We start from the raw sequence: 12,601 nt of genomic DNA on the forward strand, positions 1-12,601 counted from the left end.
TAGCTTCTGGCTGAGCATGTATTCAACTTGCGAAGAGTGTAACGCCTCTCGCAGTTCAAAATGCTTACGTCATCGTCGCGCTAATTACGCTTTCTTTGTAAGTTGAATACGGACGGCGGTCTGTCGGAAGCTAGATATTTTACTTTATAATGTGTTAAATTTGGATATTTTTCTTACACAAACCCATCGATTCTCTTCAGAAGGCATTTATTAACCCCCCAGAGCCTTGTGGAGTACTTTTATAATGGATAGATGCACTTTTTTTGGGCTTCAAACTTTGGGCTGCCATTCACTGCCATTATAAAGCTTGGAAGAGCCAGGACATTTTTTAATCTAACTCTGATTATGTTCGTCTGAAAGACGAAAGTCATATACACCTAGGATGGCTTGATGGTGAGTAAATAATGGGCTAATTTTCACTTTTGGGTGAACTATCCCTTTAAGATGGGTTTACTCCTGGTCTCTTTTGTCCACTTTCAACCACATCTGTCCTGATTTATTTGAGGGGAGGGTCTATGGGTGGGTAAATGAATGGGCCTTTTGATGTAATGGATAAAATAAGCTTGCGCAATTTACAATATGAACGTGACCGGAGACGAAGGGAAAAACATACAGAGAGCATCATCTTTCGTTTCTGCTCTGACAGCCACAAGGCCAGCCGAACGCTGTAAGTGTGTGTTAGAAATCAGGAATGGTGAGAGAACAGTGTTCTTGGTATGTCTTCATCTTCAAACCAAACTCGGGTCTCCAGCCGACAAGGTTAAAATCCCGCGTTTCTCATAATATTTACGCGTTAGGTCAGTAGACGTAGAGCAGGCGGCTTTTCAACCACATGTAAACGGGTGTAAAAAGGGCCTGAGTAACTTTTCATAATACATTTTGCATTTATTTCCTTTATTGAAGTAATGATTGAAGTTTGTGCGCTTTCTATTTTTCAGAGGGGACGCAGTGAGCTACGCTCGATTGCAGCACCAAAAACAGGGCGACGAAGAGAAACTGGCAGGAACGACAGATGATTCTGCGCCGTGAATCTCTCCTCTTCACCTCCTCATTGCGTCCTTTCCCCCTCGTTTTCTCTTAAAGGGATAGTTCACCCAAAAATGAAAATTCTGTCACCCTTAATTTGTTCCAAACCTGTATGAGTTTCTTTCTTTTGTTGAACACAAAAGAATATGTTTTGAAGAATATGGGTAGCCATTTACTTCCATAGTAGGAAAAGAAAATTACTATGTAAGTCAGTGGCTACTGTCAACTGTCTGGTTACCAACATTCATCCAAATATCTTCTTAAGTGTACAGGTTTGGAACAAATAAAGGGTGGGCAAATGATGACTGAATTTTAATTTTGGGGTGAACTATCCCTTTAACATGAGATGCATTACCTGACTGAGGTGTTTCACGATTTGTTGGGATTTATTTAAGCTAACCTTTGACGAGTCGTTCAGTGGAAATCGTTCTCTGGTTTGTTTTAGTAGGATTTATTTAATAAAATGAGTTAAGTGAATTTTTTCATTCGCACACAAATTAAATGCATTTAATTTATTTTTAACTGACTTTCTAAAAACCAACATATTGTAATTTACATTTTATTTACCAAATGAATGCATTAACTTCAGCTCTCGTATCAAATCAGCTCAACACCAGCGGGATTGGAATCAGGGAATTGGAACTTTGGCCATTGGGAATTCTCCCCCTCCCCAGAATTCTTTGTTCCGTAGGTGATAAAAAGGACAGATAAGGGCCGGTTCACACACAATGCATTTTTACATTCCACTGGGCTACTTTTCCATTGTTTTTCTACGTAAACACGTGCTAGACGGACGTGTTTAACTGTTACACTCGCTTCTTTTGCGTTTTTCCCACTTCACTAGCCTGCGTCTCGCTTTTACCTGCTAAAAATGTGCTCTGTGTGAATGGCCCCTAATCCTTTAAAGGTGCAGTGTGTACATTTTAGCAGCATCTAGTGGTGAGGTTGTGAATTGCAACCGTCCACCACTCACCCCTCCCTTTCAAAGCACATAGAGAAGCTACGGTGGCTGACACAGGACAAATGTTGTCTGAGACAGCAGAGAGTAGCTAGCTGGCTACTGTAGAAACATGGAGGCGCAAAATGGCGATTTCATTGTAAGGTGACTCGCGGTTCATATAGATGGAAATGGCTCATTCTAAGGTAATAAAAACATAAATGTAAGGTCTTTATACACCACTGAAAACATAGTTATGTGTATTATATTGCGTTTATGTCAAAAGATCCTTATAAATATTACACACTGCACCTTTAAAAGAGCAAACAAACTTTTAATGTGTAAGAAAATGTTTTTACGGCACCGCAGGGATACAAACTAGCACTTTTGTCTGCCTCTGCTAACTGGCCTTTACCCAGAATCCTTTGCTGCAGCATGTTTGGTGTTCGAAAGAAATGGTGGAATGTAATTTTGCTACACTCGCTGCTCTAAAATCTCGCTGTCACTTTCTTTATTTCATATTTAGTGAATAAGTGTCTTTCCGGTTGTTTCCTATAAAAGCTTGTGTGTGTGTGTGTAGTTCTGAAGGATGCGATGCTTTTCAAACGGTTTACGTTCCGTGTTCAGAATTAACTTCCCTCTAAAGCCGTCTGTCTGTTGCTGCACTGAAGAAGGGCTTCTCTTCCAGATTTAGAAACGATTCAGTTTGTTGGTGCTGTGATGTCGTGTTGTTTGCTTGTTTCTGAGCCAGTCTTAACACTGACCGCTGGTATGAAAGCCAAAGTTACAAAAGACTATAATGTGGAGGTCAGATGTCCTGTACTTACCTTAGTGTTCACGCTGTTACTTAAGGTTTCCACCAGGGAATTAAACAAAAAAAAAAAAGTTAATTGCGACAATTCAGACATTTTTTTTGTTGTGAGATATAAACTCACAATTGTGAGAGAAATGCAGGTCTTTTGTCTTAAATCTGTCAAGCACATATATCGGGAATGTCACCCACCAATCTTTTTGTTTTCAATATATTATTTTCATGGCAATTAAAGGTACACTATGTAACTTGTGGCCCTCTAGCAGTAAAAAAACAAACAAAACTGCATGCATTTTGCGGAAGAACATTGTTTTGATTGTGCTTGGGCTCTGCGTGATGACGCGAGAGCGTATGAATATGACCCTTCACTATAGATAATGCTTAACAATGAACTCTGATAGAGAGCTACATATGGCAATTAATCAATAAAACGTCTTGCTCACCGTTTGAGTAATAAAAACAGCATCTCCGCGTTGCTTTTACGACATTTCAAATCCCTCAGTTCTCACCATCTCCGAAAAGCCAAGTCAATGTTGATTCTTGTTTTATTACGAGTTCAGTCTCATTCTTTTCGTTTCTCCTCTTGTTTGTTTGGGGGGGTTTTTCTCACACCATACATGCGTCAAAATAGCCTTTTCTCTATTTACGGATATATTGAGTGACGCATGTACACAATCTTACCACAATGAATCAGAGTGACAAAAACATGTTTTGGACGAAGGATCGACGATGCATTTACTCATTATTTTGTACAATATACCTTTAAGCACATTTGTTTATTTAAAATACATTTATATAATTTAGAATTGCATTAAGAACATCAGGAATTATACAACTCAATGTAATATTTTTTGGCATATGTAATGAGAATTTTCTAAATTGTCATTGTCACAACAATGCAGAATTTTTATTTTATTTTTTATTTTTTTCTGGTGAAATGTGACCCGAGCGTGTTTGTGAGATTCACCCTTATAACTGGTGATGTTTGACAGATTTTCAAGGTTTAAAAAGACAGCATTTTGCATGAGTGTTTAGCAGGTAAAATGATTTTTAATAACACCGCTGAGACTTGTAAAATAGTTCAATCTCCACCAGCACACAAACCAGCTCAAACCTCACGTCTAGCTAGATACGTGCGTTCAAGTTGTGTCAGAAAGAGTCGAACGAAGGTCGGGATTTTCTTTGAGCCCAGAGTTTACGAGTTTGGGGGCATGTCAGGGAGAAACATGGTGGAATACCACAATACTTAACGTTTTATGTATGAACTTCCTAGAAGGACTTGTCTTGAACGCACCATTATCACTAACTTTGGTGTACGATCCCTCCAATAGCCTTATTCCATCTGTAGAGGAGTTTATAATAAGTCACTATGATATTGAAAGCAGTTTCCTAAAGATGTGATGGTCACAATATCCATAACTAAATGCTTGTGTGTGTGACCTGACAAACACAACACTACTGACTGAAAGAAGGGAAGATATTTTGAAATACCAAACTTGTTCCGCACAACCTAAACTTGAATTTGTTAATAGCTGTTTAGCGGTGATCTTGTCCCTATGTGTATTTGTGTTGGATCAGTGATGTGTAACCGATTGACTTTCCAATGATGTGTACAAAAGGTCTGAGATTAACAGGCTTTTTTTTCTGTTTTTCCTCACAAGCTAAATAAAGACTTGTCTTTGAGCTCCTCGCTTGCTTGTTGTTTCTATGTAAGAGTTGCTAACTTCCTAGATCTAAAGTATGATTTAACTATTGCAATTTACACGGGGTGAAAAAGATTGAAAGAGGTATATTTTGCTGAATAAGGCTGCATTTATTTGACGAGTAATTATTTGCTGTTTTACGGCTCATCTTATTATGAATGTTGAGGAAACCATCAAAATGTTATGATGCTTACTATTCAGTGTAACACATCACAAGTGACGCAAGTTACGTTGTGGGATTTCTTTTTTCCCCCCAAAGTAACGAGTACTGTAGCGCATTAATTTTAAATTTACAACAAAATATCTGCTTTTTTTTTCAGTTATTTTGCTTTCCCATTTACTGCCTGACAGGTCTCGTGTCCCAATGTTGCACAAGTGCAGTGGCGTTGAACATGATGATTATTGTAGTTCTAGACTTATCGTGAGCATACATTTGCACATTTCACTTGCACAGAACAGATTTAGTATTCTTCAAAATTAATAAAAAATCGTGAAATGAAAATATGCAAATCTGCAATTAATCTTAATTAACACAAATATACTTTATGTATATAATCTCACTTAATTAACCAAAGACATTTGATGATCCAATTCAACCATACTAATAAGCAAACTTATAAATGGCGTTTCATTGTTTTGTTTTTATTGCTGAAGTGTTGAACTTTCTCCAGAATGGCAGCACATCTGAAAGGTTTGTTTGAGCGGCGCCCTCTACTGTACACTCGTGAATTTGCATTTCCTTCAGCCTGAGGCTTATTAATTTCTCTTTTGGTGTGAAAGGGTCTTTACATTTGCCTAAAATATAAATTTTTTGTAACAAAGCAAGCCAAGCCCAGGTGAGAAAATGTAACGCAAAAGTAATGTAACACATTACGCAATTAGTTAGGAGTAACCCAATACTGCAATGCATTACTTTTAAAAGTAACTTTCCCCAACACTGGTAACATTTGTGGAAACCATGATACACTAACATAAATATTAAACATCAAAATTGATAATAAGAATGATTATTTATAACCAAGTACCAATAACTGAGCAGCAAATCATATCAGAATGATTTCTGAAGGATCATGTGACACTGAAGACTAGAGTAATAATGCTCAAAATTCAGCTTTACATCACAGGAATATTCACATAGAAACCAGTTATTTTAAATTGTAATATTTCACAATGTTACCGTTTTTTCTGTATTTTCAACTTCTTTCAAAACATTTAAAAAACGTAATTATTCCAAACTTTTGACTCCCAGTGTAACTATTAATTGAAAGACTATCATACTATCAGCAAGTTTAATGTCACTATAATAGGTATATTCAAAAATGTTTTCAAATACATCAACACATCCAGTTGTGGGTCTTTAATAGTTTTTTTATACAGAATGGAAAACTAAATTACTTGGTATAAAAAAGAGCTTGACAGTAAAGGAACACGTAGAACCTGATAATCTGAACAGTTTGACCTTCTCATTCCTCAAATAAGACATTTGACTTGAAATCAAGAGACAGTTAATTAAATATTTAATTATTACATAACTGAAGAGATTGTGTTACTCCAGAACAATCCATGTCACTAAAGTAGTTCCCTGCAGTTTCAGTCTGCGGTGCTTTGCAACGACTGTGAAGAGTTTTTATTGGCGGATCCGAGTTCATTTGCTCTGGTTTTTAGGAGCTTTGGGTTTTCGTGGACACTTCTGATAATGACCCACCCGCATGGATTTAAGCTCCGCCTCCCACTGCTTCTTCACCATAGTGTACAACCTCATGGTGGCCTGAGCGTCCTGAACCTGTGACACACACAACAGAGTTCAGCCAACAGGACATATACAGCAGGGTTCAAAAACACATCGAGTCCAGCTGTACCTTAAAAATAGGCTCATTTTCCAACTCCACTAGAGTTAAACAGTTGAGTTTTACCGTTTTCGAATCCATTCAGTCGATCTCCTGGTCTAGCGGTAACACTTTTAGCATAGCTTAGCATAGATCATTGAATCTGATTAGACCGTTAGCATCTCGCTCCAAAAAATGACCAAAGAGTTTCGATATTTTTCCTATTTAAAACTAAATTAATATGTTTATTCAGCAAGGAAGCATTAAATTGATCAAAAGTGACAGTAGAGACATTTATCAATGACAAAAGATTTCCATTTCAAATAAATGCTGTTCTTTTGAACTTGCTGTTCATCAAAAGGTGCAAGAAAGAAATGTATCACGATTTCCGCAAAAATATAAAGCAACAACTGTTTTCATCACTGATAATAATAAATGTTTCTTGAGCAGCAAATCCTCATATCAGAATGATTTCTGAAGGATCATGTGACACTGAAGACTGGAGTATGATGCTGAAAATTCAGCTTTGATCACTGGAATAAATTACATTTTAACATGTATTCAGTTATTTTAGATTATTACTGTTTTACTGTATTTTTGATCAAATAAACACAGCCTTGGTGAGCAGAAGAGACTTTTTCAAAAACATTTAAAAATCTTACCGACCCCAAACTTGTGAACGGATGTGCTTGTGATGGCCTAAATTGACTTTAATTCCTTAACTTAAATGATATATGTGAAAACGTCAAGTCATGTAATTTGTAATAATGGAGAAGAGACTTACGGATGAGTGTTCGCCCTGCTGGACTTGAACATTGAGAATCTCTTTGCATAAAACCCGCAATGCAGGACGTGCAGACTGAAGGAGAGGACAAGAGGGGAGACATTCAAATTGAGCATAACTTCAAGTCAGTAATTTGATTTAACATAGTATATATATTTATTCATACCTTTACTCTCTCCCTAAATGGTTTGTATTTCTGTGTGTCTCTGATCATTTTCTTGGGATGACCCAACAACAAAATCTATACACAAGACAAAGGAGTTTCAAATAAATCTCACATTGGTTAAAGGAATAGCTCACCCGAAAATATTATTTATTCACGTCATGCTGTTTTAAACCAATATGCGGTTATATAGCCAAAGGTGTATGGATTAGTTTTATGGTGCTTTTAAGAGCTTGTCAAAGCAGCCGTTCTGTTGTGTGTACTGTACCTTTAAGTCATTGTGAATGGCGTGTCCCACTAAAATTCTTCCCTCCAGAATCTGAGCCACATCCTCCTGGACTGTCTTGATGTCCTCACCTGTCAATCACAAAGAACCATCAAAACAACAATAATCTCAAACATATTGAAGCCTAATTTTGTAGATCAAAGGATATCGGTCTGTATCACAAAATGCATAATTTTGTTAAAGAAATGTTTTGGCACATTCCAATTCATATTTATATTAATGCAGAAAATGACTTATTGCATTCACAAAATGCATTAAATAAAGACTAGCAGATTCATGATTTATCATCAATATTACATATTGATATTAAATGCAGAATTCAGAAATCAGCTGGTGACCTGCCTAATTTTATGGACGAAAGGCTCTGTCTGGATCACGAAAAGCTTTTTAGAATTTTGAGATTTACCCACAATTTCTAGATATAAATTCAGAAAAATCAAACTTGCGAGATGTTGACTTAAAATCTCGTTTGAAAGAAGAAAGTCATATACACCTAGGATGGCTTGAGGGGGAGTAAATCGTGGACTAATTTTCATTTTTGGGTGAACTGACCCTTTAAGTTTACTGTCAAGCAAATTTACTGTACTAAACACCTATATTTTACAAAATATATATTCTACAAAACAATATGGGCTCTAAAATTGTTATAAAAATCAAAGGCACATTTAAAATTTTAAAGTTGATATCTCAAATTTTGATTTTCTTTAGGCGCTATACCAAAAATAGGCACATTTCACAGAATTGTTTTAATGTGTTCTCCTGTGACAAATGAATGCCTTTCTTTCACAATATTATTTCTATCACAAAACCAAAATAAGGAACTTTGAGTCCCAGACCTTTCCACCATTGTGTGTTTTGTCAAGATTATAAAATTATTTGATTGAAAAAAAGAGCATTATATCTTGTAAAATGTGAAACATGACAAGTTTCCATGGTAACGCAATGGCCAATTTCAAAATTTGAGCGTTTAATCTTTCGAATGATATCTAATTGCTCAAATATATGGGTTGCACTTTATTTTACAGTATGTGTACTTACCTAAAAAAAGTACTGGTTAATATAAGTTAACTACATATAAAAAAATAAAAATAAAAAAAAAGTCAAACTTGCGAGATGTTGTCTTAATATCTAGTGATATAATCTCAGAATTATGAGAAACAGTCAGAATTGCATTATAAACTCGCAATTCTGAGAAAAAAGATTCAATTGTGAGATTAACAGAATTGCGATACTTAAATTCAGAATTGTGATAGAGCCAGAACTGTTAAAAAAAATCCAAAATTGCCAGATATAAAAAATTATACAAATATAAAAATTGCTCTCTCAATTCTATTAATCCATTCTTATCCCATACAAAAAGCTATTTAAATGCAATTGAGAAAATGCATGCAGTTATTTCTATTAGAAGAGATACTAACCCTTTTCGATGTCTGCCGGTCTGATCCCGCTAACGGCCGTCCGGTAGTCCGTAACCTTTTCCGTGGGTTTGACGTATTTATCGTAGATGCATTTCCCAAAGTGGTTGACGATCGAGACTCGTGCCAGAATGCTGTCCTCCCCGTCACATCCGACCCCCACCATCTCACAGTCCATAGCAACTGCACGGGTCAATCTGAAATCCCAACAGCAGAGATTAGTTGACATCACTTCCTGCCAGCAAGAACTACACACACCGCTGCAGGCGTTCGCTCACCCCTCAAACGCATGCTCTTTCACGAGCGCTTTCTCCGTAACTTTGGCATTGTACTTCAGAATTCCGCTTCGCTTTCGTACGATGTCTGCGGCCTCGGTCCCCAAGGTGGACTCGATGTCATCAGGGTCCACGTCCTCAAACCAGATATCAGACCTAAGAGGAAACGCAGTGTTAAGAGGACAGTCATATGAAGCAGAATTAACCCCTTTTTCAGCCTAGACATGAAAATGCAATTAACTTAAATGGCTATAATTCATGAATGCTTTGGAACACAAGACTTAAAGGGATAGTTCACCCAAATTAAAATTACTCTCCCTCAAGCCATCCTAGGTGTATATGACTTTATTCTTTCTGATGAACACAATTGGAGTAATGTTAAAAAAAAAAATCCTGGCTCTATAATGGCAGTTATGAGTTTGTTGCCCAGTACATCATTTTGCAACGCAATTGGTTCAATTGATTTGTTTCTCCCATCACTATCAAAAACTCAGGCTCCATTCACTCCCATTATAAAGCTTGAAAGAGCCAGAATATTTTTAATCTAACTCTGATTGTGTTCGTCTGAAAGAAGTGTCATATACACCTTGGATGGCTTGAGGGTGAGTAAATTATGGGATCATTTTTGGGTGAACTAACCCTAAGGTTGGTCTCTTTTTAAAGAAGACACTTTGAAAGCATAGTTTAAAGGGATAGTTCACCCAAAAATGAAAATTAGCCCATGATTTACTCACCCTTAAGCCATTCTAGGTATACATGCCATTCTTCTTTCAGACGCTTATTCTTACGCTACGTCTGACGATATTGCATACTAGTTACGCTCATCAGATGTAGCGTAAGAATTTTGAACTGCGAGAGGCGTTACAGTTTTTCCACACGTTGAATACAGAAGACGGTCTGCCGGAGGTTAGAAATTTTACTTTATAAAGTTTTAAATATGGATATTTTCACAAACGCTTCGCTTCAGATGGCCTTTATTAACCCCCGGAGCCGTGTGGAGCAGTTATATGATGGATAGATGCACTTTTTTGGACTTCAAAAACAGAGCAACATTCACTGCCATTATAAAGCTTGGAAGAGCCTGGATTTTTTTTTATATTACTCTGATGGTGTTCGTCTGAAAGAAGAATGTCATATACACCTAGGATGGCTTGAGGGGGAGTAAATCATGGGCTAATTAAAATTTTTGGGTGAACTATCCCTTTAAGTTTACTGTCAAGCAAATGTACTGTACTAAACACCTATATTTCATACAAATATATGTTCTACAAAACAATTTGGACTCTAAAATTGTTATAAAAATCAAAGGCACATTTAAAATTTTAAAGTTGATATCACAAAAATTGCTATACCAAAAATAGGCACATTTCACAATTTTTTTTAATGTGTTCTCCTGTGACAAATGAATGCATTTCTGTCACATTACTTCTATCACAAAACCAAAATAAGGAACTCTGAGTCCCAGACATTTCCAACATTGTGTGTTTTGCCAAGATTATAAAATGATTTTATTAAAAAAAGTGCATTAGATCTTGTAAAATGTGAAACATGGCAAGTTTCATGGTAACGCAATGGCCAATTTCAAAATGTGAGTGTTTAATCTTTCGAATGATATCTAATTGCTAAAATATATGGGTTGCACTTTATTTTACAGTACGTGTACTTACCTAAAAAATAGGTATTATATTAAAAATAGGTAAATTGTATTAAACAATACTGGTTAATATAAGGTAACTAAATGGGTTAAGTTTAGGTTTAGTAGCTAGTTATTGTAAGGACTGTGAAATAAAGTGCTACCAATATACGATAGGAAAAAAGGCAATACAATAAAGTGACTATTGTTACTTTTGTTTAAAATGCACACATACTCTGCGGGTTTCTTTTCCACTTCCTCGACTTTCTTCTTTTTGCTCATTGGTTTCTCTTTTTCGTCCTTTCTTTTCCTCTTCTCAGCTTTGAATTGTTTGTGTCCAGCTGGGTCTTTTCCATTCTGTTGGTCTCCATCTTTCTCAGAAGCCGGTTTGACAGTCTGTGTGGGTTTTTTGAAGACTTTATCCGGTTTACGAGATACGTCTTTAGACTGTGTCTTCTGAAGCTGCTTTCCTTTAATGTTTGCATCTTTCGTCTGTTTTGTGCCTTCACCCTTCTTTTCAGGATTTGCAGCGAGAGTCTACACACACACACACACACACACACACACACACACACACACACACACACACACACACACACACACACACACACACACACACACACACACACACACACACACACACACACACACACACACACACACACACACACACACACACACCAGTAGGAAAAACAGCTGACATAAGATGCATGTCTCATTCAGAATTGCTCGTGCATATTATACAGGAATTCAATGTAATTTTACCATGGTAAAAAAATCCTCTTACCTGCAGTAAGTTCTTCCAGTTGCAGGAATACTCATGAACTTCTGTGGGGGGCATAATGTTTGGCTTCACAGTTTTTGGTTTTGTTTTTTTCTTCTGTACTGTTGGTTTCGTGTGGAAGAAGAAAGCCTTTTTCTTATCAGGTTTCTTTTTCTTCTTAGTATGCTCTGGTTGACCATTAGTCTGAACACTTTCAGCATGTTTATTCAGCTTAACTTTAGACATTTTTAGGTTTTATCTATGTACCCCGAGTAATAAAACACTAAGGTGTTGTTCAGCTTTTCTGTTATTATTACATTGAGCACGAAATTACTGGCATTAATTAATTTCACCAGCTGTTTACATGTTATTTCGTAGCATTCTAGTGCTAACGCAGACCTACGACATGCATAGTAAAAATAGCAAATATTTTAAATATATCACTTTTCAGAAATATATTACCTTAAAAGCGGTGAAAGCAAATTTAACCTTAAGAACTACCTAAAACTGTACCATGAGACAACCATGCTGATGGAACTTTCTGTCCCGTGTGCTACAGCAATATACAGTCCGTGCAGGAACTGAACGCGGATAAACGTTCCGTCCCGGATATACGTACATCTTCAATGTTGAATTATGTTTTCAAGCTTTGAAATTAAAAAGTCATTTTGATGTTTGTGTGAGGAAAAAAGCTGTCCAGAGATTTTTGAAAAGAAAAGTCTTATTTAAAAGCCTGTGGTTTGGCAGAATTGATATTTTATTCATTATAAACACATGATTTATATAAATCTTATTGTAATAAGCAGAGAAGCCGTTCTAGTTGAATTCTCAAGAAATAAATATATACAGGCCTACATATACACAACTGGTCAAAAGTTTGGAAACATTAAGGTTTATATATATATACCATACTTATATATACCATTTTCCCATTCAATACAATGTATCTATACACTGCATCTAATTTGCATATTAATGT

The 12,601-nt window shown here is 36.3% G+C and overlaps 2 protein-coding genes across 2 annotated transcripts in view; one reads left to right on the forward strand and one right to left on the reverse strand.

Annotated features, from left to right (window-relative positions):
• Positions 1-4,464, forward strand: part of cacfd1 (calcium channel flower domain containing 1) — a 12,085-nt gene extending 7,621 nt beyond the window's left edge. Inside the window, exon 5 of the mRNA XM_079835023.1 lies at positions 939-4,464. Coding sequence (XP_079691149.1) covers positions 939-1,029 — 91 coding nt within the window. The 3' untranslated portion in view covers positions 1,030-4,464. The remainder of the gene's footprint in view (positions 1-938) is intronic.
• Positions 4,465-5,099: 635 nt separating this feature from the next.
• Positions 5,100-12,193, reverse strand: rexo4 (REX4 homolog, 3'-5' exonuclease). The gene is made up of 8 exons (XM_079836025.1): positions 11,647-12,193; positions 11,095-11,396; positions 9,230-9,382; positions 8,955-9,148; positions 7,519-7,607; positions 7,254-7,328; positions 7,088-7,162; positions 5,100-6,260 (listed from the first exon to the last, which is right to left on the reverse strand). Exons 1-8 carry the CDS (start codon positions 11,866-11,868, stop codon positions 6,123-6,125), a joined length of 1,248 nt encoding a protein of 415 aa, XP_079692151.1. The 5' UTR covers positions 11,869-12,193; the 3' UTR covers positions 5,100-6,122.
• Positions 12,194-12,601: the final 408 nt, after the last annotated feature.

Source organism: Gobio gobio (assembly GCF_949357685.1).
Source record: "Gobio gobio genome assembly, chromosome: 14".
NCBI lineage: Eukaryota > Metazoa > Chordata > Actinopteri > Cypriniformes > Gobionidae > Gobio > Gobio gobio.

What these genes read in the sequence shown, in the direction of transcription:
- rexo4 (XM_079836025.1), bottom strand. Translation starts at nt 11,868, where the DNA reads ATGTCTAAAGTTAAGCTGAATAAACATGCTGAAAGTGTTCAGACTAAT. An exon ending in AAAGAGCATGCGTTTGAGGG is followed by an intron (nt 9,149 to 9,229) that starts GTGAGCGAACGC and finishes TTGGGATTTCAG; the next exon opens with ATTGACCCGTGCAGTTGCTA. An exon ending in CCATTCACAATGACTTAAAG is followed by an intron (nt 7,329 to 7,518) that starts GTACAGTACACA and finishes TCTTGTGTATAG; the next exon opens with ATTTTGTTGTTGGGTCATCC.